A 26,248-nucleotide genomic window follows, 5' to 3' on the forward strand; every position below is an offset into this window, starting at 1 on the left:
CCTGCAGGGTATCATTAATTTAAGGAAACAGGACACCTCCTATCAAACCACAACGGGTCCTTCTGCAGTGAATAATGGGGGTGATCTGGCAGCCTTTCCAAAGGAGTCCCTGAGCCCGTTCCCAAGCAGCAGCAGATTGTTCCCATGGCCCTGGTGGCACACGGGCAATGCCCAGGTGAGGCACCTTTGTTACACACTGCCAGCAGTGACCAGAGAGTGGGAAACAGCCCCAGCATGAACGTCCATATGCTCCTCATAAAGGCTATGGGGAGAATTCCCCCATCCTGGTCCATCCTGGTCCATCCTGATCCACCCTGGTCCATTCTGATCCATCCTGGTCCATCCTGGTCCATCCTGGTCCATTCTGATCCACCCTGGTCCATCCTGATCCACCCTGGTCCATCCTGGTCCATTCTGATCCACCCTGGTCCATCCTGATCCACCCTGGTCCATCCTGGTCCATTCTGATCCACCCTGGTCCATCCTGGTCCATCCTGGTCCACCCTGGTCCATTCTGATCCACCCTGGTCCATCCTGGTCCATCCTGGTCCATCCTGGTCCATCCTGGTCCATCCTGGTCCATTCTGATCCACCCTGGTCCATCCCGGTCCATCCTGGTCCATCCTGGTCCACCCTGGTCCATTCTGATCCACCCTGGTCCATCCTGGTCCGTCCTGATCCATCCTGGTCCATCCTGGTCCACCCTGGTCCATCCTGGTCCGTCCTGATCCATTCTGATCCATTCTGATCCATCCCAGTCCACCCTGGTCCATTCTGATCCATCCTGGTCCATCCTTGTCCATCCTGGTCCATCCCAGGGCTGTGGTGGGGGCAGCAGGACTGCTCTGTTTGTAAAAGGCCACTCATAATTTCTTCCAAAAGAGGGTTTGCAGCTGGGAGCCAGGCCTTTTTGGCCAAGTTTCAGTGAAGAAGAGACTTTGCAGAGGAGGAACCTTTGTTTTCAACTCTTTTTCTCTTTGAGATTCCTGAGCTGTTTTCAGATGTGCCGTTTGGAAAGTTAAAAGAGGGCTCTTAGTGTCAAAATGAAAAACAGCTCAATCCATAAAACTACATGCCAGATGCTGAAGAGGAGCATCAGATAAGGTTAGTCCTCCTTTGCTAATGGTTCTATTTTTTAACTGCAATGATCTGCAAAATTACTTTTGTTACTTTTGCATTCTTGCATTTCTGAGATTTCTCCCTGGTAGTAAAGTTCCCAATGTCAAAACATTTCAGTCTTCAAAGACAGCTCCAAGACCCTGGCACAGACACACACAGAGGTGTCACAGACACAGCCATGGCTTTGTTGACCCGTGCTTTGAGTGCCCAATAAAGCACTGGGCGTTGGGTCAGGAGCTCTCTGTCATTTGTGGCTGAAGGATGGAGAGCCCCAGCACAACCCTGGCTGCTCCAGCAGAGCTGGATCCCGTGGCCATGTCAGCCACAGCTCCTTTTGATGTGCCCTGCCACCCTGCTCATCCCTCTGCCCCCAGCAGCTCCATCCTCCTATGCACCCTCCTCTTCCTCCTCATCCCTCTGCCCCCAGCACCTCCATCCTCCTATGCACCCTCCTCCTCCTCATCCCTCTGCCCCCAGCACCTCCATCCTCCTATGCACCCTCCTCCTCCTCCTCCTCATCCCTCTGCCTGCAGCATCTCCATCGTCTTCATTCCTCTGCCTCCCGCACCTCCGTCCTGCTCATCCCCTCTGCCTCCTGCACCTCAATCCTACTCCACTTCATCATCCCCATCACCTTCATCACCCCCATCACTCTCATCATCCCCAGCACCCTTCTGGCCCTGTGACTGGCCCGTGCCCTCCATCAGCAGCTGCTGACCTTCAGCAGCCCAGGGGCTGAAGCACCCCTTACCCTGGGGTGCCCCTTCTGGCACATCTCCTCTTTTCTTTGTGTGCACCCACGGCTTTCTCAGGAGGTTTGGCGAGGAATCCTCCAGACTCGGTGTCCTCCCTTCCCAGATTTGCCCTCCTGGCAGTGAGGCCAGCAGGACAGGGGATGCCAGCCCTGCGATGGAGGTGGCAGCCCTGGAACCTCCTCACACCAGGCACGGATGGTGCCGGGCACAGAGCTCTGCCCATCTCAGAGCAAGATGGTCCCACAGCAGCCTGGGGATGGTCCCACATCTCCAGAGCAGCCTGGGGATGGTTCCATGGCCCCACAGCAGCCTGGGGATGGTTCCATGGCCCCACAGCAGCCTGGGGATGGTTCCATGGCCCCACAGCAGCCTGGGGATGGTTCCACATCTCCACAGCAGCCTGGGGATGGTTCCATGGCCCCACAGCAGCCCCAGGTTCCTGAGCACAGGAGCAGCTTCCCCTGGAAGCACAGGAGCACCTTCAGCCCAGGCTGCAGCACAGGAAGCCCTTGACTCAAAACTAAAGGGCACAGAGGTAATTAATCCATTTCTGCATGAGCACTGTATTGCTCACTTTACAGACAGGCTCACAGAGCCCCAGCCTCTGACTGCTCCGTGATTTCAAGCCCTTTACTCACTACAAATCATCTTTTGATGATGAAACCAACTGCGTAAACTTTGGAAGAAAGACCCTGCACGAATATGGCCAAATTAGGAAAGCCCTCCCACAACAGCTGTGCTCAAAACCACACGTATTGCTGGTTTATTTTTTAATCTACATCACTGCATCTATTTCTGACTACAAACAGGATGACTCATTTGATCACGACCAGTGAAAAAATTCTGTGTGTGTATCACCACAAAATATTTCTTAGAGTTGATGCAGTGTTTTCTTTCCTTCCTACTTCGATCCTGTATCTCTGTAAATCGGCCACAGGCAAAAGCAGCCCATACAAAAATTTACGTTATCTTATTCAATATTTAATAGAAAAGGAGCTGCCTGGATTTAACTGGCCTTTGTCCGCCTTTTTGATTAGTTTCTTCCATTTATTTTCCTGTCATTTCCCTTTGATTGCTCTGCTCCAACTGGGGATCCAGGAGATGAAAATTTCTTCCAAAATATTTCAACCAAATCTGTAGCTTTACTACTACGTTCACGGAAGGGAGAAACACTTAACTGAAAGCAGCTGCAGAGCCGTATTTTCTACTTCATTTATCCCTTTATGTTTGTACAAAGGAGAAAAATTGAAAATTAGCCAAGAATGTAATAGCACAGATTCCCTCCTGGAAAACACGGCAGAGTGTGCAGGAATCCCTTTACCCACAGCTGCAGCCCCTGTTCCTGCAGCTCACAGAGGCTCCCCGAGGGGCAGCCCCATCCCAGGACACCTGGGGAGGGCCCGGTGGCACCTCAGCGCTGCCGAGACAGCTTTGTGCCGATAAAAACGCGGCAGTGAATCAGCGGGAATAGCTGCCATCCCCATTCCCGTCAGCGAGCATCCCTGCCCGTCTGGGGCGAGTGCCGGGGACGGCTCCCGCAGGAATCAGCTGTGTTTAGTCACTGCATCATTCTGTCCCTTCCTAGCGCCGAGCTAAGTTTAGCCCAGCCTCGTTACAGCCGTGATCCCCTGCTGGCCGCCGGCCCCGCCCGGCTCGGCTCGGCTCAGCTCGGCTCGGCTCGGCTGCTCTGGGAGCCGCATGGAGAGCACCTCCCCGTGGAGCGCACCTCCACCTGGAGCGCACCTCCACCTGGAGCTCACCTCTCCTGGAGCTCACCTCTCTGGAGCTCACCTCTTGGAGCACACCTCCACCTGGAGCTCACCTCTCTGGAGCTCACCTCTCTGGACATGACCTCCCTCTCTCCCCGCTGCCCCCTCTGCCCAGGCCTGCCAGGGCACTGCAGCTCCTTTCATCCCCAGGGACAGCACTCACAGCTGTTCATTGCTGTGTATTGACAGGCTGAACCTCCAGGCACCTGGAAACTGAAACAGGGCCTGTGCCCTTGGGGTCCTTCTCATCTGCCCTGTGCCACTGTCACACCCTGCCCTGTGTCACTATCCTTTGCCCTGATTTATCTATGCCAGCATCAATTACAGCTGCTCCAGATGTACTTTTATTGCAAAAAGGAAGCATCCAGAAGGGGGTTAACTCTTATTCTAGAGTTAGGTTTGTGCTGCTGGAAAGCCTTGGCTGCACAGGGAGTGCCCAGTCCTGCTCAGCACCTGGAGCTTTACAACTGCTGCTCAAAATGAAAACAACCCACAAATCCCCCCCCCAGCTGTCCCTGTCACCTCCAACATCCCCTGCTAGGTGGATTACACACACACACACAAAAACACCGTTCCCTCCACACCTCCATCCCTCCATCCAAGGCATGAGCTGGGTCCCCTGTGAGCCTGGCAGGCCATGGGGACCTCCCTGCCACAGAGTCCCTGTGCTGGTGGCAGCGTGGCAGTGCCCTGCTCTGTCACCCCTGGGCCCTGCACAGTGTGTCCGCAGTGCTGCTGGCAGCGTGGCACTGCCCCTGCTCGTGCCACCCGTGCCTCTGGCGCCCTGCAGTCCCTGGGTGAGTTCTTTCCTATGTCCCACGTGCGTGTGTGCCCTGGGAAAGGCAGATAATGTCACCCCATTGCCATGTCAAACCTCCCCAGGGCTGCCAAGCCCTTCAGGAGCTTGAAAAACAATATCCCTGTGCTGTTTGTTCTCTGTGCTCGCTCCCAGATGCCTCTGGAAGGTTAGCTTCAAACGCCCTCCCTGCAGGCACTTCATCCCTCCAGAATTTCTCCTCTGCCATTGCTTTTTAACCCAGATTTTTCTGAGGATGTTCCAATGCCTCTTCTAAAACTATTCAGGCACTCACTGAGGGGCACATTCCTGCTGTCAAGAGGGGCTGCCAGCCCCAGGACCTTTGGCCTTTCTGCTGGAAAAGCATCTCCAGCTCCCTATGGCCCTGGGAGGTCGGGTTCCCAGTTCCCCTTCTCTGCAGGAATGCTGCAAGAAACTTCCGGAAAAAAGGAGGGAGAAATTAAATCAAGGAGAGTTCAGGATTTTTGTTTGGATTGCAGCTCTCAGGAGCCAGCTCTGAGCTGGGGCTGTGCTCCTGGGTCACAGCTCACAGCAGGCAGTGCACCCTGGTCTCTGTTGTTTCAGGTTTTCCTGGACTCAGGCACAAGGAGCAAGGGAGGATGGCCGGGATCAGTGGGAATGGGGAACAGGGCAGGGAGCAGGAGCGTGTGGAGCCTCCCTCCCTCCCTCACCTGCACAAAGGGGCTTTGTGCTGCACCTCCCGGCCTCAGCAGGGGCAGGCAGGAATGTTTGCTGGAGCAGGCAGGAATGTTTGCTAAAGCAGTAAAGACCTCACCAATCCATGCAAAAAAAAAACCCAAAATACAAAAGGCAATAGATTGTCATTCAGTGCTCAACACACATTGAAATAACAAGAGAAACGTGGGTTTGGACAGTTTCTTCTGCTAAAAACATTCCGTGTCTGTCTGCTGTGATAAACTGCCCCAGCACATTCCTGTCTGATTCGGAAATCCATTTCCCTGTGCTCGGTGTCAGCCATGCCTGGGATGGGAGTGTGGTGGGACAGAAGGACAGAGGGACAGAGGGACTGGGGACAGAGGGACAGTCCCAGGCCAGCCACAGCAGGCAGCTTGGCTGGAGAGCCAGGGACTGCCAGTGCTTGGGTACCCCAAACCATCAGCCCCATCCCTGCCCACAGCCCTTTCTGGCACTGCTGCTTTGGGGCAGGAACATTTACCAATTCCATTCTTGCTTGCCCTCTTTTTTAAGCCCCAGGGACTGAGCTGGCCGAGCACAGAATCTCGGATTTGATTATTGAACAGGATGACCTTTACTCAGTTCCATCCTCCCTGCGTGGGCAGGGACACCTTCCACTATCCCAGGTTATTCTGAGTCCCGTCCAGCCTGGCCTTGGGCACTGCCAGGGATCCAGGGGCAGCCACAGCTGCTCTGGGAACCTGTGCCAGGGCTGCCCACCCTCACAGGGAACAATTCCTCTGCAGTGTCGCATCTCCCCACGCCCTCTCTGAGGCCATTTTCCCCATCCCCGTCCCCATCCCTGTCCCTGTCCCCATTCCCATTCCCATTCCCATTCCCATTCCCATTCCCATTCCCATTCCCATTCCCATCCCCATCCCTGTCCCCTTTTCCCTATCCCCATCCTTGTCCCCGTCCCCATCCCTGTCCCTCTGTCCCCGCCGCGGCCACGCCCCCCTGCGCTTCCCTGCTCGCCATTGGCCAGGAAAGTTTCGGGGCGGGCCCGGATTGGCTGAGAGCGGCGCGCGGCCGCCGCGCCCGCCAATGAAAGGCGGCGCTCGGGCAGCGCGAGCGGCGGCGGCGCGGGAGCGGCGGATCGGCCGGAGGTGAGTGAGGGGCACGGACCGGGGGACAGCGGGAGTGATCGTGATCCCCGTGCCGGGACAGCCCGCGAACAGCCCCGGGACAGCGGGAATGATCGTGCTCCCCGTGCCGGGACAGCGGGAATGATCGTGATCCCCGTGCCGGGACAGCGGGAATGATCCCCATCCCCGTGCCGGGACAGCGGGAATGATCCCCATCCCCGTGCCGGGACAGCGGGAATGATCCCCATCCCCGTGCCGGGACAGCCCAGGGGACAGCGGGAATGATCCCGATCCCCGTGCCGGGACACCGGGAAACATTCCGATCCCTGTCCCGGGACAGCCCCGGGCGATCCCGATCCCTGTCCCGGGGCACGGCGGTACCGATCCCCGCGCCCGAAGATGCCCGGGCGCAGCGGGCGCGCCGCGGGCACCGCACGGCTCAGGAAGCCCGGGGTTATTCCCGGTATCCCTCATCTCCGGCTGTGCTGCCCTCGCAGTGCGAGCCGGGGCACGGAGCCCACCGCTCTGCCCTCCTCCCTGCCCTTCAGGGCACCCAGAGCGCTCTGTGCCCGCCCGGTGCTCATTCCGGTGCCAAAATCGCTGCAGCGACGCGTCTGCGGGCAGGGCAGCGGTTTGCGGTGTGAACGAGCCCGTGAGCGGCACAGCCGGGCTGGGCTCTGGGGACGGAGGGAGGGAGGGAGGCAGGGAGGGCCTCGTCCCCTCGCAGACCCTGTGCAGTGTCGGCTCCGAGAGACGCCGGCCCTTCCTCCCGCAGTGTCCCGCTGCCCTGGCGCTGGGCTCTGCGAGGGGCTCTGGCTGCCGGGCCGGAGCCAAGCGGGCAATGGCAGCAGCTGCTCCCGTCACCTTCAGTTCAGTGAGTTCAGCGGCCCGTGTCAGCCCGTGTGATGCCATCTCCCCGGGCAGTGCCCTGGGGCACCCCAGACCCTGCCCCGGGGGGTCGCTGCCCTCTGCCATGGGGTATTTGGGCAGTGCTGGCCGTGGGGCCACCCTGCCTGTCAGGCTGGGCGGGTCAGCCTGGCTGTTCCTGAGCTGGAGCACCTTCTGGCCCGCTGGGTTGGAGCTGAGCCGCTGCTGATCCCAAGGAAAACTTACCCGGTGTTACTCCGAGGTTTAACTGGTGTCACCGTGAGCCTTGCCCGGTGTCACCGTGAGCTTTACCCAGTGTTACCGTGAGCTTTGCCCGGTGTTAGTGTGAGCCTTACTCGGTCTCACCGTGAGCCTTACCTGGTGTTAGTGTGAGCCTTACCCGGTGTCACCGTGAGCCTTACCTGGTGTTAGTGTGAGCCTTACCTGGTGTCACCGTGAGCTTTGCCCGGTGTCACCGTGAGCCTTACCTGGTGTTAGTGTGAGCCTTACCCAGTGTCACCGTGAGCCTTACCCGGTGTCACCGTGAGCTTTACCCAGTGTTACCATGAGCTGGCTGCTCTGGCAGGGGTAGCCGGGCACAGGTTGGTGTTTGGCAGCAGGAGCTGCTGTCTGTGTGACCCACAGATGCTGGGCTGGGTTCCTCAGCACCCCCTGCCCTGCTCTCATCACATACACGATGCTTCGAGGTGGGACTGGGGCACTCAGGATTCCTCCTTCCCTGTGTGCTGCCCTGTTGGGGACAGTCAGTGCTGGCTGGCAGGGCCAGGCACCCCCGTGTGGCCCTGTCCCAGCAGGAGTGGTCAGGGTTTGGTAGGACCTGCTGGAGGGACTGCTGCTGTGTCACCCCAGGCTCAGAGCAATGTCCTCTCCCAGCAGGTCCCTGCTGCTGGCACCTCAGCACGTCCACGGGTCCTGGCTGCCGTGGGGAGGGCACCTTCGGGTGCCAGCTGCAGCCCTCGGGAAGCTCCTGCCAGGCGCTGAGTGGGGATGGATCCCACAGGAGTGGGAATGGAGCCTTTTCTCCAGGCTGCTGCTGGGCTGTGGTCAGGCTGGCCCTGCCTTGTCTGGACAAGGGGGCTCTGAGGGGCCCAGCCCTGCCAGCAGCCCCAGGACAGCAGGGAGGGCTGAGCAAATCCCTGCTGTGGGATGAGCCCTGGTGAAGCTGTGTCTGCACTGCAGCCATCTCCCAGGAGCCTCTCAAGCATCACCTGCAGGGGATGCAGCAGGGAGGGCTCACAGTGCACCCCAAAAACGCTTCTGAATGCAGAAAGCATCAGAGACTTCCCAAAATGTGCAGCTGGACGCTCAGCTCCCATTGGGGAAGGGCCAAGGACAAGATGTCACCTTTATGTCACTTAAACCAGAGGCAGTGGCACGGCGGGCAGTGAAGGTGCATTCTGCTGGGGACCCTCGCTGTGGGCAGGGCGTGCCAGGCTCTGCACAGCTCTGCTGCCTGTCCCTTCTCACCTGGACACTGCAGGGGGAAAACAGACATGCCAGCTAGCTTGTACTTCAGAAGGGATGTGAAATGACATAATGAAAACAAGGAAGGAGAACAATGCAGACGCTGTATCAGTGTCTGCATAATCGACGTCCCTACATTAATGGGTGTCTCTGCAGCAGACGGCTGTTTCATTTCCTGAATCCTAAGGCGGGCACTTTTTCTGGGCATGGTGTGGAATACTGTCAAGTTTTAATTTAGCTTGGCAGTGTCACACAGCCAGTCTGAGCAAGTCGGGGAAGGCAAGTCTGGAACTCATTAGAGCTTGTCGCGAGGCCCCGAAAATTTGATTTTCAATCACTGTTGGGTTTAATTATTGTTGATGTCTTGCCTAGAGTATTCTGGGATTCTTTCTGAGGAAATTAAAGCAGCATGAGTGGGACAGCGTTCTGTTTGGCACGGGGCTTGTTTAGATTAAATTGTAGTGGAGAGTTGGAGCCCAGAGCAGGGAGAAGGCGATGGCTGGCACGGCGTGAGGGCTGGAGCGGGCCCAGCTGGCCAGGCAGCCCCTGGGCTTGTGTACTGTTCTCACTAAACTCTGTCCCTCTTGTCAGAACAAAATAACCCACCAAGCTAAAAGCACCCGTCTGAGCCAAGGTAAAGTTTACTCAGTTAATACAAATTTTAACTTTTTCTTCCTTGGGTTCTCCACGTGGGACTGGCAAACACCCGAAGCATCCTGCAGGACACGGAGCAGGGCTGCTGTGGCAGGGCTAAATGGGCTCCAGGGTATGCTCAGGGGGGCTTGGTGCCTCAGGGAGAGGCAGGAGCTCCCTCTTGACCGGCAAACCCCGGGTGCTTGAAGAGCCCTCTGCAGGTGTGTGCTGATGTGGATCTTAATGGAGAAACCTGCTCTGGGCAAGTATTTATAGACAGAGAATCATAAAGCAGCACAGGGGTTAAAGACCTTATTTTGGGACTTGGAGCCAGAGCTAAGCAGAGTCCAATGAAATGCAATTTACGAATTACAAAATCCCTCTGGTCCTGCAGAGAGGCAGTGTCTGGAGTATTTGCTTAGGCTGGGGATTTTCTCCTTTTTTTAAAGGAGGAAATACTGTATTTCAGCCATGCAGGAAAGGCAGTGCTCAGATGTCCCATCTTGAGCTACTGTTCCATTTGGAGATGGGGCTCAGAGAAAGGGGAGTGTGTCCTGGCAGCTATTTGCAGTTTTGGAGAGCTGGGGTTCCCTAGTGCTGGCATCAGCCTGATCCCATCCCACCTACCCCCAGCACCCACCCCATGGCTTGGTCACACCAGGTGGGCACAGGAGGGTGAATTCTCCCCAGAGCATCCCGATGGCTGCCAGTGTTTGGGGTGGCACAGTCCCTCAGCTCCTGCCGTGGCTTCAGGGCATCAGCAGCCACAAGGTTCTGTTTGTGTGCTCCTTCTGGAGCCCTCCAGACCCCCTCCCTTTGTGTCCAGCCTGTGTGAGGCTGTGAGGCTCAGGGCTGCTGCAGTGCAGGAAGGGTGGGCACAGGGGAGAGGGTATTTAGCCCTAGGTCAGTGGTTATCTGGAGGTTTGGTGGAGGCAGCTCCTGTCAGTGCCCTGAGGGCTCCCCATTCCCAGTGGCATCCAGAACCTTCTCCCCAGGTGGGAGATGGGGAGCACCCCGCTGGCCTGGGCAGGTCACTGCAGAGCACCCTGAGAGCCTTACCTGGGTGCTCTGGACTCAGCACATCTGCTGGTTCATCAGCTTTGGGGGGCTCTTCCCGTTCCAGACACTTCCTCACATCTTGCTTTGGGTTTATAATTAAGTCCAAGTATCTGAAGCACTGTCTGGCTTTGTGAAAAAATCTGATTTTTCAGCATTTGCCCTTCTCTTATCATTAATTCACACATTGTTAGTGAAGAAAGGAATGCTGCCAGCTATGTGCTCTTGGAAGAGGGAGCTATTTGCAGAGGCCTGGTTGTTGGAGCTCTGTCATCCTGTGGGCTGGGATCTGGCAGCTCCATTGAAATAGTTTCCTTCATTATCAGTGCCTTTACCTGCTCTTTATGTTGCTAAAATGAAAGGCAGCAAACTTCTTACTCTGCAGAGTTTAATACAATAAGTGCTTCCAGTATTCCAGATGATATCAACCCATTCACTGATGCCTGAAATAAATCCAATAGAGAGAATTTGGGATGAAGGACAGCCTTTTGTAAGGGAACTTTTTTCCTGTGACTGTGGTAATTGGGATAACGCTTGCTTGGAATCTGGCAGGGAAACAAATTGCTTGCAGGTCATGATTACAATGGATGTTTTCTATGAAAATGAGAAGAAAATAAATCAAAACATCCCTTTGCTGTTCTCAGAGCTGCGGTGGTGAATGTGTTCATTGGTTAATGCACGTCTGGGGGCAGCTGCTTGCCTCACTCAGAGTTATTCCCCTTGCAGTCAAGGAGCCTCTCCTGAGACCCAGAGCAGCCCCCAGTGTCCCACCCGAGCTCAGGGGACGTTTGGGCTGCTCTGTGCCAGCACTGGGAGCTGGTTCTGAGCTGACCCTCACCAGACACTGGGTGCAGTCATGGAAGGTGTCAGCTTAAGGTCCCTCGCAACCCAAACCCTTCTGTTTGCTGGTCATCAGCAGCAAGGGAAGAGTTCAGCCAAATGGCCAACATGTGAGCTGGAGCATGCAGCATTCCCTTGGATGTAAACCCCTGCACCCTCCAGTTACTGGAAATCCAGCAGGAAGTTTGAGCCGGCCCCAAATCCATCAGGAAGTTTGAGCCAGCCCCAAGTCCTTAAGGAAGTTTGAGCTGGCCCCAAGTCCTTATGGAATTTTGAGCTAGCCCACTGTTATTATGCAAGCTTAGCTCTATTATGGTCAAATCATGACAACAAATGATCTGCTCTCCATCCCATCCCTCAGCAATTGTGCTGAGCAGACTGGTCCCACCCATGTGAGTATTGTGTGGCTTTCCCCGTTCCTTTGTTCATGGGTCTGGTTCAGAGTTAGCTGTAAATCTCCAAAACTCACTGCAGCTGGAGGAACCCCCCAAGGGGCTCTGGAGGTCTCTCAGCCTCCCTGGAGCTCTCTCCTGCCACGCTGGGATGGAGGGCAGGGTGTCTGGTGCTGCAGGAAGGGTTGGATGGAGCCTGCCTGGCCACTGGGGAGCACGGGCTGTGGGGAGAGGTGAAACGAGGACCTCAGCTCTGAAGGGCTGTTGTGAACTTGGAGTAACTTTTTGGAAACCAGCTTTTCCTCTTCCCTCCCTAAAAAGGAGGGGAAAACATACTTGAGGTGGTTACGTGTCTCCAGCACCATTTCGGTCTCCAAATAGGGTGTTGTGCAATAAATGCTTTTGGGATCCAGAAGCCTCTGTGGAAGCAGCAGGGCCCCCTTTGCCAGCCCCTCCTGGGCCTGTGGCTGTGGCACTGTGTCCCCAAAGCCCTTTGGGGGCTGGAGAGCTGTGGGTGGCTCAGGCAGCAGTGCCAGGATGGGGGACTGCCATGGGACACCCTTGGCACTGCCAGGACCTGCCCTGGTGCCACTCGTGCTCTGCTGGCACCGGGCACAGCTCGCAGAGAGAGCCGAGTCCTGTGTGTCCCCTGCTGCCCCTGGGGGTGTGCTGGGGTGTTCTAGAGGTGTGCTGGGTCCTCCATGGTCCTGGACTAACCACCACGCTGGCCAAGCTTGCTGAAACTCTGAACGTGACTTCAGGTCTGTGCTCCACAGGTTCTGCTGCCCCTGGGGACAGTCCCTGGCTCCAAACCCAGCAAACCCAATCTGTCAAACTGGTTTCAGCAGAGCCTTTGGCAAAGGGTCCTTGGCTGGGCTGGGCTGGGCTGGCCAGAAGGTGACAGAACCAGACCCCTGTGGGGTCTCAGCTGAGCAGCAAACAGAGCAGGCTGTGCAGCTGCAGCCCGACCTGCTCAGAGCTCCTGGCCAGGGCTCCATGTCACCAGACCTGCCAGGGAAGCTCAGTGCTCCTTTCCAGAGGAGTCCTCAAGCTCTGGAGCAAGCTGGGGCTGTGTTTGGGTTCTTTCCTTGTCACTTGTCCCTCCAGGCTCTCCATTTCCAGCTGCTCAGCGACTGATGGCCGTGCCTTTGGCTGGTGTAGCAGCAACCCATGGCATGACTGGTGTGCTCCTGACACTGCTCAGCAATGTTTCTGTGGGTAGAACAGCCTCGATTTCCTATCATTTCACTACCCAAGAATTTCCTCTGCCCTGACTTGCTTTCTGTCTTCTAGCAGCAAGAATGCTGTGAGGCACAGAAAGCCAAAACAGAAATCTTGCAAGGAGCGTCTATCTGGTCCTGGTGAGCAGGATTTGCTTTTCTTCAGCCAGTTTGTTGACACAGGCCTGGTTTTGGGGTTTTGGCACTTTTTTAAAGCATTACAAATGTCTCCAAACCTTTTTTGTTAAGGTGATGCCAAAGTTCAGCTGCGCTTCTCGGATGGGCTTGGGCATAGGTGGAGCCTGGGTCAGAGCATTTGTTTCACATTATCTCACCGGCTTTGGGGTTTTTGCAGTGTCTTGCATAATTTTTGCACAGAAATCTCCTTTTATGCCGATGTGAGGAGCTGCAGCAGAGCGTGAGGAGCAGCTCAGTGCCTGGGCAGGATGTGCAGTGCCCGGGCACTGGCGCCTGTTGTGTCTGGCCCTGCACAGGGACGGGAGTGAGAGTGGCTCAGCTCTCCCTTCTGGAGGAGTGAGGAGAGCACTGTCCTCCAGACAGAGCCTGCCTGGCCTGTCAGAGCCTCCGGAGCTGCTGGCCCCAGTGTCTGAGCCTGCTGGGCACCCCAGGGCTGTGAGTTCCTGCCCTGGCACTGCCCTGTGCCAGCTTGTCCGGGGAGCTGCCTGTGCTGCTGGGCACACTTCTCCCTGTGCCCTTCCCCTTGAGTGAATGAGCCTTTCCCAAAGGAGTTTATTTAATCCAGATGTTTGTATCTTAGATAAACCACCACTTGCAGTCCCTTGCTGATGCTCAGCTCCTGTTTGACTCACTGAGATTGGAGCCAGCTAAACCCCAGCAGTTCGTGGTACCTGGGACAGGGCTGGGAGTGCTCTGTGGGAATCCTGTGTCTGTCTGTCCTGCACAGCTGGCACAGGAGGAAGAGGAGCTGCAGCATCATCACTGGGTTTGCCCCTGAGCAAGATTCAGAGCCTGGGTCAGCCCAAGGACCCCGTGGGTCCCTGCTGGGGAGCAGCAGCTGCTCTTTGCCTCAGTCCTTTCCCTGCTCTCGGTCCCTCCCTTTGGAATCAGCCTCTTGTGAGGCGCCAAAGGGTGATTTAAATAGTGCATGGTGTTGCACTGCAGGACTGTGGCAAGGCAGAGAGTGCAGGGACTGCAGCCATGGGCAGGTACCACTCTGGGCACCTCCACAGCCTCACCCTGCTCTGCTGAGCCTCTCCTGGGCCAGCTGGAGGAGGATCCCCGTGGGTCCCTCCCAGGGCAGATATTCTGAGAGTCTGACAAGCTCCCAGTGTGTGAGCACAACTGAAGAGTCAGGTGCTAGAACAAACTCCTGCCTCGAGGGAGATAAGGACCTTTCACAAAACCTGATCACTGGCCCCAGAAAGGCTGGGAGCCGTGGGCCCTGTGTGTGCCACAACCCTGATGGGAAGGGCAATCTGTGGTGGGCACAGTGGTCAGAGCCTGCCCAGCCCTGACACGTGGCTGTCCCTCCTGGGGCTGGGGGTGCTGGGGGCTGATCCCTGGCTGCAGGGCCTGGGGGTGCTGAGCTGGGCTCACTCCCCTGGTGCTGCACTGCTCCTGCTGGGCTTGGCACCGTCCCTGCTTCCCCTCAGCTCGTTTTTCCAGGGAACAAGCGTGTCTTTCAGGCAGGAGCCTGACAGCTCCTGTGTAAACATCCAGGCTGAGATAAATTCAGCGTCTGCTGGTGTCACCTTGCCCTGGTGCCTCCTGCAGCACTTTGTTTTTGTCTCCTGCAGTATCCTGCTGCGTTCCTCACGCTCAAAAAGCCATGTTTGATAAATCCACGGGGCAGGCAGGAAATAGGTTTGTTCTCCAATGTTATGGCTCCTGGTGTGGGTTTTTGCTCGTCGTCGTCCTGTTGGGAGGTTGTTAGGATGTCTCTGCAGCAGTGATCACCCAAGGATGGGTGACTTTTGCCTGTTTTCAGTGAGCAGCAAAAAGTGCAGCACAGCCACAGCCCCCCTTGTCACTCCGGCACCCCCTCTGCTCCCCAGAGCATTTCCCCACTGTATTTCCTGTTCACCATGGAAACCACCCCTAAAGTCCAGTGCCAGAGGCATGGAAACCTCCCACATTCCCAAAATATCCTTGGAGACACACCAAGGAGGTCCAAGGCGCAGTAAAGCAAGTTCAGCACCAGGTTATGGCAGTGCACCTCCATGTGTCCTGCCTGACCTTCTGCCCTGCACAGATCCATTGCAGTAATGGACTCTGTAAACTGGACCAGAACGGCACCTGAGGTCTCTGAGGATGGGGTGAAGGTGGTTGCCCAGTGTGTGGGCATGTTCCCTGGGTTTGAGGTGCCAGCCCCTCCACCTTCCCTCACTTTGAAGGGAAACCCTTCACCCAGCACCCTCAGATAAACTTTGCAGGGTTGTGTGGACGTGGTCAGATGGTGTTGGGGGATCTGGGGTTTCATGGGACACAAGGGCTGGCTGAGGGGATGGCTGTCTGCAGGGCAGTGTGCCCTGTCACTGCTGTCCCAGGGAGCCCTAGGGACAGAGCCCTGCCAGCTGTGTTCTGCTCCAGCTGTGCGTGTGCTGCTCCAGCTGTGTGTGCTGCTGCAGCTGTGTGTGCTGCTGCAGCTGTGTGTGTGCTGCTGCAGCTGTGTGTGCTGCTGCAGCTGTGTGCAGTGCTGCAGCTGTGTGTGTGCTGCTCCAGCTGTGTGTGCACTGCTCCAGCTGTGTGTGTGCCGCTCCAGCTGTGTGTGCGCCGCTCCAGCTGTGCGTGCGCTGCTCCAGCTGTGTGTGCTGTTTTGCAGATGTCGGGGAGCCAGCCGCAGGTGGGAAGAGGCGCGCCCTGCCTGCGCTGCTCCAGCTGTGTGTCTGCTGCTCCAGCTGTGTGTGCGCCGCTCCAGCTGTGCGTGTGATGCTCCAGCTGTGTGTGCTGTTTTGCAGATGTCGGGGAGCCAGCCGCAGGTGGGAAGAGGCGCGCCCTGCCTGCGCTGCTCCAGCTGTGTGTGCGCCGCTCCAGCTGTGCGTGTGATGCTGCAGCTGTGTGTGCTCTTTTGCAGATGTCGGGGAGCCAGCCGCAGGTGGGAAGAGGCGCGCCCTGCCTGCGCTGCCGGGGGCTGTGCACGGGCTTCGAGCCGCACTCCTGGAGGTAACGTTGGTCCTGCCTGATCCTGCCTGAATGGGGCTGCTGCTGACACAACACCTTGTGATGATGCTTCATTCCCAGTTTTTCCTCCTAAAACCACAGATTCGGGTAAATAGCCCCTGATAGCAGCAGCACACCAGGACAGTGCCCAGCTCAGGGCAGGGCCTGCTCCCTGCTCCTGCAGGACAGCAAAGGGGCTGTGAGATGGAATGCAGACGTCCAGATGTCGCTCATTAAAAGAGAATTATTGCCCTCTGAGCTGCCTCACAAACACTGGGCTCCTCTGTGCTCTGGGGAGCCCCCCAGCGTGCTGGGCCCGTGGTGGTGGGGCAGGGAGGCAGTGGTCCAGCTGTGCTGCTGCAGCTGGAATGCCTGGGATGCCTTCAGCTCCGCTTGTGATACCTCAGCTGTGTGAAATCCAAACTTTAAAGCACTCATTTGGTGGAAGTACAGCCATTTTTTTTATTGACTCCATTAAAGGCTGGCTGGACTCATTCTTACTCCAAGATCCTGCTGAAATCCTCGGGGTTGTGTCAGAGTTACTTTGCCCCTTTTGCTATTAGTGTTTGATGGCAGTGCTGGCCACCAGAGTGTCCTTAGACACTTGTCTGTGTGATTTATACCCATTATCATTCAAATTACAGTCAATTAAGCATCAGTTCCTTCCAGCAGTCCCTTTTTTAATGGCATGTAAAGATTCATAATAGGCAAGGCTAGTGCTGGTCTGTTGGAATCTGGTGAGGAGAATTATCTCCAATCTCATGATGCTTGAAGGGGTTTCCAGAGTTCAGGGGAAGAAGCAGCTCCCTGTGGGTGGGAGACAGAAGATTTTGCATTGCCAGGACACAGGGAATGTGCCAGACACACTGTCAGAGGGCAGGGATGGATGGGATATTAGGAATTGTTCCCTGGAGGGTGGGCAGGCCCTGGATCCCTGGCAGTGCCCAAGGCCAGGCTGGACACTGGGGCTGGAGCACCTGGGACAGTGGGAGGTGTCCCTGCCATGGCAGGGTGGCACTGGGTGGGATTTGAGGTCCCCCCAGCCCAACCCAACCCATCCCATTCCCCCCCGAGCCTTTTGTCCGTGCCACGAGCCCAGGCAGTGTGTGCCCCTGGGCAGAGGCTGGCAGCCCATGCCCAGCTCACCCTGGGCGCTCTCTCGGGCTCTCCCAGGAAGATCTGCAAGTCGTGCAAGTGCAGCCAGGAGGAGCACGGGCCGAGCTCGGAGCTGGACGATGACCGCAAGGTCGGGCGGCTGCTGGCGGGCTCCCGGCACGCCTCGCTCACGGCCCGGCTCAAGGGCGGCGACGGCGCCCGCGTCTACAAGAGGAACCGCATGATCGTCACCAACCCCAACATCTCGGGCAAGGACCCCACCTTCGACACCATCACCTACGAGTGGGCTCCCCCCGGCCTCACCCAGAAGCTGGTAAGGGCACCCGGGGGGCTGGGAGCAGAGCTGTGCCCTGCGATGGGGTTATGGGCAGAAACAGGAACCCGCGTGTGCCTCGGGGAGCAGAGGGTGCAGAGCACTCGTGTTTGGAGCACTGTCAGTAAGCAGAGCAGGTGGGAGAGGGGGATGGAATGCCTTTGGGGTTTATGGGTTTGTTTACATTTCTAGGAGAAGCCTTAATGGATTTTACAACTAGAAAGCTCTTAGTCTTTTGGTAAAGCCCATCTGCAGTAAAAGCATGGCTGGGGAGAGATCCCATCCCTGCTGCCCTGTGCAGCCCATGCCTGCTCCAAAGCCCCAGGCTGGATGTAAGAATGACTCCTCCAGGCCTTATGGGGGTGTCTGGGCTGGGCACGCAGAGGAGCAGGAGTGGGGCTGGTGGGCAGCTGGGTGGTTGTGCCCCAGGGCTCCTCCTCTCCTGCTCTCAGAGAGCATCCCTGTGCTGCTGGAGGAGTCCTTGCCTGGGGAGTGGGCTCGCAGGCCCATTCCCGGGGTCCCTCACAGTCCCTCTGATGAAGAACAGCAGCCCAGCCCTGTTCCAGCAGCCTTGAGGAGCTTCCTGCCCCAGGAGCAGGGGTGGGAGGACTCCCTGTGCCCGGGTGTGAGCCCAGTGAGAGCTGAGCTCAGTGCCTGTGGCTTCTGCCTGCAGCTCTGCCCACTGCTGCTCCCTGCAGCACCACTCTCATCTCAGCCCTGGAGCTGGGCATTTCTTCCTTACAGTTTAAGCATAATCTGGTCCAAATAAAAACAGTGTTATGAAGAGAGCTCAGTGTAAAAAGGTGAGATAGGGAGTGTGGTCCCCTTCCGAGGACTGGATTCAAAACCAAGCCCCCAGCCCAGCTCCACCTCCCTGCCATGCCTGGTTTCCATCTGGACCAGCTGTGTGGGAAGGGGTGGAAGTGGTTTTCAGCATGGGGAAGTGGGAGCCAGCAGAGCATTTCTTGTGGGAAAGCCTTTAGCTGGCTTTTCACTGTGCTGTGGTGTAAAACCTTCTGGGTGCCATTGTTAGGAGTGAGCAGTGAAGAGCTTCTGCTCCTCAAATGAAACAAATAGCTGCAAGCTATTGATACCAATCAACAAAAAAAGCTGCTGAAAATGCAACCAGAGATCTTTTAAAAGAAGAATTTGGCATATAGGTGTGAAAGTCCAGCTGCAGGCCCTACAGCCAAACTGGTTAATTTGGCTTAAAGCCAGTTGTCCTGAGGGCTTGGACAGGCTGGGTTGGGGCTGAGCTGTGCACTGGGGATGCTTCATCAAGGCCCTTCCCTTCCCTTCCCTTCCCTTCCCTTCCCTTCCCTTCCCTTCCCTTCCCTTCCCTTCCCTTCCCTTCCCTTCCCTTCCCTTCCCTTCCCTTCCCTTCCCTTCCCTTCCCTTCCCTTCCCTTCCCTTCCCTTCCCTTCCCTTCCCTTCCCTTCCCTTCCCTTCCCCCCAGCCCAGTCCCACACTCCTGATGGCGGAGGTTTAAAAACTTTATGAAAGTTTTTGGTCTCTTTATGGTGCCAGGACAGGCTGGAATGGCTCTAGGTTCAAGTAAACAAGGAGCAGGAGCTTTGGAGACAACCTTGATAAATTCTGGCTGGCAGATCAGCTTGACAAGCTCTGGGCAGAGGTGTTGGATGTCAGCCACTCTGGGGATGGTTTCAAAGGTTCTTGGACAGAAGGCTGTTAGTGCACAACTGCCTGGCTCCAGGGCTTTCCTCCTCAGGGCAGGCTGCAAACCTGGGACCCTTTTCACCTTGTTTTGCTGAAGTGGACGGTCAATAATAGGAGGAAGTTCAGAGCATTCTTGGTAAGCCGTGCCTGCAGAAGTCATGAACCAGATACTTAGGTCCTTGGAGACAGGGAGAAGAACAGATCATAAAATAGCCCCAAGATCCAGTGGTGAGCAGTGAAAACTAAAATGCTCTTCCTCCAAATTACCTGCACTCGGGCAGCATAGTGAAGCACTGGCCATAACAATAAGTGATAGCAGCAGATGTAGCAACTTCTTCTTATTCTTCATGGCAGTTTTTGGTGTCAGGTTGGACTTTTTGGACTTTTTCCCCCAATCTTTTCTCTGGACACATTTTTTATTGACATCTGCAATTATAACTTCAAGCATTCCCTTGAAATCTCACGGCCTGTCTGGGCAGATACTGCAACCTGCCCCTGAGCAGGCTTTAAGTAAGCCTTTAAAAAAGCCTTGGGGCTTTGCTTTCCTCATTCTCAGCACAAACACTTTGTGTTGGGAATGGAGTTCCTGGAGGTGGGGCAGACCAGGAGGCTCCGGGTGCCTGTGCTGGCCCCTTGCTCTGGTGTAAATGTTCATTGGTCTCGGCACATCAGTGGATTGAGGTTTCTCCCCACGTTGCTGCTCTGCTGGAGCTCTGCTGTGCTGGTGGTCCTGCTCTCACAGCATCAGTTCAGTTGTTTCCTGTCCACTTGTGGGGCAGAGCCTGGGAGGAGCAGTCAGGGAGTCCTTGTCTCTTTCTCCTCGTTCCTCTTAGGATTCCTCGTGTCTGTGAAAGCCATTTGTGCACCAGGTCACTGCCCAGCATCCCACAGCTCTCCAAGCAGCTCTTCCCAAACTCCACCTTGTCCCACAGGGCAGCAGCCTTCCCAGGAAACCGGACATCAGCCCTGCCTTGCACAGGGGCACGATGTCCCATGCTGATGTCTGATATCCCAGTGTGCAGTGATTTAACTTGCACCCCAAGAGGGAGGAAGAAGCCCTGCTTCCATGGAATCATTATCTGCTGCTGTTGCACATTTCCTGTCAGGAATTCCGCCCATAGCACTGCTCTCTGCCTCAGAGGAGCCAAGCTGGAAGGCACTTGGAAGCTTTTCCTGACGTGCTGAAGAGTTCAGTGCTGGGCAAGAATTTCTGTGCTGAAAAGCCCAGCCTGAACCAGCCTGTGTGCCACAAACAGTTAAATCTCTTTGCTAAGTTCTTTAAGCTGGAGTTCTCAAGTGCTGACCCAGTAAGAAGGAAATCTAATGCAGCTGGATGCTGGTCTAGCAGGGAATGGCAGGGAGCCAACTGGCTGCCCTGTCCCTCTTCACACTACAATAGGAAAATGCCGGAGTGGGAAACTCCCTTCCCCTGCTTGGGCCAGGAGCAGTTAACTGTGCAGCCCCCGTGGGCCACGGGCACCAACCAGCCTCACACTGAGAGGGGTTTATCTGCTGCTGAGGTCCTGTTAAATCAGAGCCTTCATTTGGGGCACTTTGTGGGCATTTCCTTTCTGTGGCACGGGGCATCGGTGACCAAACCCTTCCCTCTGCTGTGAAACCAGCAGTCAGGTGGAACTGGTCAGTGTCACAGACTCACTGCCAGCTGCATTTTTCCTTGTTATGATGATTTCAGTACTGTGTGTCCCGTGCAGTGCATGGCTGTGTGTCCCCTGCAGGCCATGCAGCGCTGTGTGTCCCATGCAGGCCATGCAGCACTGTGTGTCCCCTGTAGTACATGCAGCGCTGTGTGTCCCCTGCAGTACACAGTCTGTGTGTCCCCTGCAGGCCATGCAGTGCTGTGTGTCCCCTGCAGTACACAGTCTGTGTGTCCCCTGCAGGCCATGCAGCGCTGTGTGTCCCCTGCAATACACAGTCTGTGTGTCCCCTGCAGGCCATGCAGCGCTGTGTGTCCCCTGCAATACACACTCTGTGTGTCCCCTGCAGGCCATGCAGCGCTGTGTGTCCCCTGCAATACACACTCTGTGTGTCCCCTGCAGGCCATGCAGCGCTGTGTGTCCCATGCAGTACAAGGCCCCTGTGTCCCCTGCAGGCCATGCAGTACATGGAGCTGGTGCCCAAGGAGCTGCAGCCCGTGGCGGGCACGGAGGGCGCCTGGCAGCGGCGGCGGCGGCTGGCACGGCAGCTCCCGCTGCACGACCAGGACCCGGCGCAGTGCCGCGGCCTGGCCGAGGGCGAGCAGCAGCTCATGCTCGACTTCGTGACGAGGTACAAGGCCGAGGCCCTGGGCGTCGGGGAGGTGGCGCTGCCGGGCCAGGGCGGCGGGAAGAAGGAGGAGGAGAAGGCCCAGGAGAAGGGCATCGAGCCCAGCACAGCCCCCGAGTCACCCAACGGGGCCCTGGAGGGCACGGCCGGGCACTACGTGAGTGAGGGATGGGACGGGACGGGATGGGATGGGATGGGATGGGATGGGATAATGGGATGGGATAATGGGATGGGATAATGGGATAATGGGATGGGATAACGGGATGGGAGCTCTGGGGCTGCTCCAGGCTCAGGGAGCCACTGGTAATAGATTGGGTCTCCACTCCAGGGGCAAAACCTCACAGCAGGCAGGGTGATCTGTGCCTTGTCCCCATCCTGCTCCCAGGGCATTCCCCGTGCCTGCTGCAGGCTCGGTCTCATCACGATGCTTTGGAGCAGCACTGTGAGGGCCTGGAGGGCTCCTCTGCTCCAGCGAGCCCTGCTGAGCACAAGGGTCCATTGGCAGGGCTGATGAGGGGCATTCTCCTCTTCTTCATCTCCTTTCTCTGCAGCAAAGGCCTTGCTGGGCCACCAAGGTCAGGGAAATCTCACTGTGGGAGCTGGTTTGAGCTCTGGGTCCTTGGCAGGTTGAAAGGTTGGGCATGACACGTGTCTGGATGATATGGGCAGTGTTTCAGTTGAAAGCTGAACTTGATGATCTTGGAGGTCTTTTCCAACCTTCTCCATTCTGTGATGCAAGTCACTATTTCCAAGTAGGCTTCATACCCCATAAGACCTCAGATGGCAGGAGGTGAGGGCTCTGTCCAGTTAGCAGAGCTGTGAACATGGTGTTCCCAGGGCTGTAATCACTCTGGGGAAATGGAAACAGCTGCCCTGGGTCGCTGGGCACACAAATACATTTCCACAGAGAAATGGCTGAGATTCCTCAACACCCTTTTAGATTTATATCCCCCAGCGCTGTCTGGAGTGCTGCTGAGCAGATGCTTATCATAAAATATGGTGAGTGGAAATACCTTGTCCTGGTCCTTGTGAGGGTGACTTGCAGCAGAGGATTTAAAGCTGAAAAAGCAAATGGTGTCCAAGTGGTTTTAAGAGGAGATTCCTTCCTGCCATTCCTGCACTGAGGTTGTACATGAAAGAGCAGTTTTCATTTTCAGTCCATATTGGGTAATGTCTCCCCTCTGCCATGGTCTCTTAGCATACTGCTGACTTTGAATCCAGTGGCATGGTAAGGATTTTCACTATTGCAACAAAACACTGAATTTTAAGATAAAAAATAGCCAAAAAAGGAAGGTTTCCTTTAAACACATCAATAAGTCATCCTAGCAATGAAGGTTTACTTAAACTGCGAGTTTGTCCTTTCAAATAAATAAATACATAACTGTGATGTTATTCTCCTTAGTTTGAAGCATCATTTCTCTCAAGGCACCGGCTGAAAAATGGAGCAGCTTTCAGAGCAGTGGCAGATCCTCTGGGACAGCCAGGCTGTGCAGCCCAGGCATGGCAGAGCCGGGGAGGACTGGGGACACTGACCCCATGTGCCTCCACATCCCTGCTGCAAGTCTGTCCCACGGGATGGGTGCTCTCACAGAGCTCACAACTGGGAACTCCTCTGGTGTTAAAGGTTTGATTCCTGCCCTGGAATCAAATCCAGTCCTGAGGCAATTGATCCAAATTAATCACTGTTCCCAAAAGCCTGAGGCCAGCAATGCAGGGAGTGCTCAGAGTGCTGGTGGTGTCTGGGGGCTCCTCCTCTGGGAGCTGGCACTGCAGAGCAGGAGCTGGGCATGAGCAGGGTGGGAAAGCCAAGAGAACAGGACACTTTCTTGGCCAACACCTCAGCTAATAAAGTGTTCACTCCTCTGCCTGCATGTAGGAGCACCAAGCTGTAATCCCACCTCAAACTTGAAGGATCACCTCTTTGTAGTGTGTAAATAGCAGGATGTGGAAGTTACACAATGCTTGGGAAAAGCCTTGTGAATAGATTTTCCCTGTGAATAATTTCCATAGAGAGAAACAGCAAAATAAGTTGTTTTTTTAACAGTTCTTGCTGGCAAGAAACTTGAGCTCAGGGCTGGAAGCTGCAGTGTTTGTTCTTGCTTTAGATCCTGCAAGATAGCAGGGCTGGCTGCTGGGGCTGTGGCCCTTGGGGCTGGCAGGGCAGAGGCAGCTGTGGGGTCTGGACTGGGCTGACCCCAAATCTGGGGCCTCGGGGAGGTGTTGGGGGCATGGGGAAAAGGCCTGGGTCTGGTGTGATGGGTGCAGAGCCTGGGAGAACCCAACCCAAACCATTCTGTGGTTCTGTCATTATACCTGTTAGAAGCTGTTGACTTCAATTGGGGTGTTTTTACTTGTCATCTGACCACAGGGCCATTGCCAGTCCCTGCCCCTGTGCCACCTGGAGGGGACACTGCTGTGCCAGGGCTCTGGTGGGGCACAGCAGCGTAACCACAGCCCCTGCGACACACAGGCTGCTCCCAGCTTCAGTGGGAGCTGGAGCAACATCCTGCCAGCCTCCGAGTGGAGCTTTAAGGCTGGCTCTTCACTAATCACAGGATTGCTCTGCGGGCACAGATAAAGAGCAGACCTACTTAGTCTGGTGTGTAATGTGCATGGATGCCATTAGTCTTGAGATTAATCACATCTAATTCTGGCTCTTTGGCCTGTTAGAAATAGAAAACACTTGCTGAAATCTGTGGAGTGACAGCTGAGTTAGGCACAGACAGAAAACAGTGGGAAAAGACCAAAGTTCCTGATCTCTTTTCAAATTTACATCTCTGATGCGCTGCACTATGGGAATTCTTAGCTTCTTGGAGAACCTTTGTATTTTGTCGGGGGTATCGGTTTGGAAGGGTCCCAGAGTCGCTGAGAATGAGCTGCCCGGCAGCGTGTGCATCCCCCCGCCCACGCTGACCCGCACCCCTCCCCGCAGCGCTGCGAGGCGTGCCAGCAGCCCGTGCCCGGGGACTGCCCCGTGGTGTACGCCGAGCGCGCCGGCTACTCGCGCCTGTGGCACCCCGCCTGCTTCGTGTGCTGCCGCTGCGCCGAGCCCCTCGTGGACCTCATCTACTTCTGGAGGAGCGGGGCCGCCTGGTGCGGGCGCCACTACTGCGAGAGCCTGCGGCCCCGCTGCGCCGGCTGCGACGAGGTACGGACGGGCAGGGAGCCCCGGGCCGGGGCAGGGACCCGGGCAACTGGGGTCTCCTGGTGGGGAACGACCCGAGCCCCTGGGATCCCCTGTGCCAGGGCACAAAGGGACCCGAGCCCCTGGGATCCCCTGTGCCAGGGCACAAAGGGACCCGAGCCCCTGGGATCCCCTGTGCTGGGTGGGAGCCACCAGTGGCCCTCTGCTCCTGCCAGTGCCAGGCTCAGCCAGGGCTTCTGAGCAGCCTGGGCCGGGGGAAGGTGTCCCTGCCCCGGGCAGGGGGGTGGGACAAGGTGACCAGCCTGGATTAGTGGGAGGTGTCCCTGCCCTGGGCAGGAGAGCGGGACAAGGTGACCTTCACAGGTCCCTTCCAGCCCAGACCATCCTGGGGTTATTCTGTGTACCCATTCCTGAGCTCCACGGCTGATGGGCTTGGTGGGAGCTGTGGGGTGGCTCTCCCTGATCCTGCCATGCTCCAGCTTGGTGGGGTGGTGGAAATGAGCAGTTGTCTGTCTGTCTGTCTGTCTGTCTGTCTGTCTGTCTGTCCCGTAGATCATCTTCTCGGAGGACTACCAGCAGGTGGAAGGGCTGGCCTGGCACCACAAGCACTTTGCCTGCCTGGAGTGTGAGACTCTGCTGATGGGCAAACCCTTCACCCTGGCCAACACCAGCCTGCTGTGCAGCACCTGCAGCCAGAGCAGGGCCTGAGCAGGGCCAGAGGGGCTCCCACCTGGACTGGGGGCATTGGGAAACACAGCGCGAGGGGAAGGTTACCAATTAAGAGTCTGACTGTTCACTTGCAAGCAGCTCCCTGTGCCCTGGCATCCAGCACAGCGTGAGGAAGGTGTTTCCTTGGGGCCCTCTTGGATCTGCCAGGGAGCCCTTGTGCCCACGTGTACCTGCCAGGAGCACCTGGAGAGGAAAGCAAAGGAGGGGCTGGGCTCTGCTGGCTTTTGTCAAGTCTGTCCAACCTTCTTATGACTAAGATCTTGCAATAGTCTTTTGGAAATAACACATCTCAACAGTAACTTCTGGCATACTAAACCTACAGTTGTGGTCAAAAACAAGGGGTGTTTGTGGTTTTTAAATCCTTACTGGAATTAGGCTAACAGGCTGCTGCCACTGTGCCAAGGCAGTGGGTTGGAGGAATGTGATCAGCTTGCTGAAAGCAATGGTGTAAAATTGCCACACGCAGCTGGGGCTTTGTCCTGTGCAAAAAAAAAAGCCAAGGAGTGGGCACAGAGGGCAAGGGGAGAGGGGCAGGGCAGGCTGTGCCTGGTCACTGGCTGACTCAGCCCCTGGAGCTGCCACCCGGGAACTGGAACGTGAAGAATTTTGTGGAAAACAGCTTTATCAGCTGTCCTGGGGGGCACAGTGTGTGTGTGTGTGTGTGTGTGTGTGTCCCTGGGATGCTGCAGTGCCATTTTTCCCTGCAACACTTCAGTGACCCTTCCACGTGCCAGGCAGCGGGGCCTTCCTGCGTGGGGACACTGGGGACACTGGGGTCCTACTGGGGACACTGGGGTCCTGCTGGGGACATTGGGGTCCTCCAGGGGACACTAGGGACACTGGGGTCCTCCTGGGGACATTGGGGTCCCACTGGGGACACTGGGGTCCCACTGGGGACATTGGGGTCCAACTGGAGACACTGGGGTCCTGCTGGGGACATTGGGGTCCCGCTGGGGACATTGGGGTCCTCCAGGGGACACTGGAGACACTGGGGTCCCGCTGGGGACTCTGGGGTCCCCCTGGGGACATTGGGGTCCTCCAGGGGACACTGGAGACACTGGGGTCCCGCTGGGGACTCTGGGGTCCCCCTGGGGACATTGGGGTCCTCCA

General features: G+C 56.6%; 1 protein-coding gene across 1 annotated transcript; it reads left to right on the plus strand.

Annotated features, from left to right (window-relative positions):
• Window positions 1-6,242: 6,242 nt before the first annotated feature.
• On the plus strand, window positions 6,243-25,476 carry LMCD1 (LIM and cysteine rich domains 1). The gene is made up of 6 exons (XM_063165060.1): window positions 6,243-6,262; window positions 15,790-15,878; window positions 17,049-17,304; window positions 21,092-21,421; window positions 24,197-24,412; window positions 24,962-25,476. The coding sequence occupies exons 2-6, from the start codon at window positions 15,790-15,792 to the stop codon at window positions 25,115-25,117; spliced, it is 1,047 nt and encodes a 348-aa protein (XP_063021130.1). The 5' UTR covers window positions 6,243-6,262; the 3' UTR covers window positions 25,118-25,476.
• Window positions 25,477-26,248: the final 772 nt, after the last annotated feature.

The sequence above is a fragment of the Melospiza melodia genome, chromosome 10 (assembly GCF_035770615.1).
Source record: "Melospiza melodia melodia isolate bMelMel2 chromosome 10, bMelMel2.pri, whole genome shotgun sequence".
Lineage (NCBI taxonomy): Eukaryota > Metazoa > Chordata > Aves > Passeriformes > Passerellidae > Melospiza > Melospiza melodia.

Excerpts from the sequence above, each read along its gene's own strand:
- LMCD1 (XM_063165060.1), top strand. The coding sequence starts at position 15,790 with ATGTCGGGGAGCCAGCCGCAGGTGGGAAGAGGCGCGCCCTGCCTGCGC. Across the intron at positions 15,879-17,048 it reads TTCGAGCCGCACTCCTGGAG|GAAGATCTGCAAGTCGTGCA; the intron begins GTAACGTTGGTC and ends GGGCTCTCCCAG. Across the intron at positions 24,413-24,961 it reads GCTGCGCCGGCTGCGACGAG|ATCATCTTCTCGGAGGACTA; the intron begins GTACGGACGGGC and ends TCTGTCCCGTAG.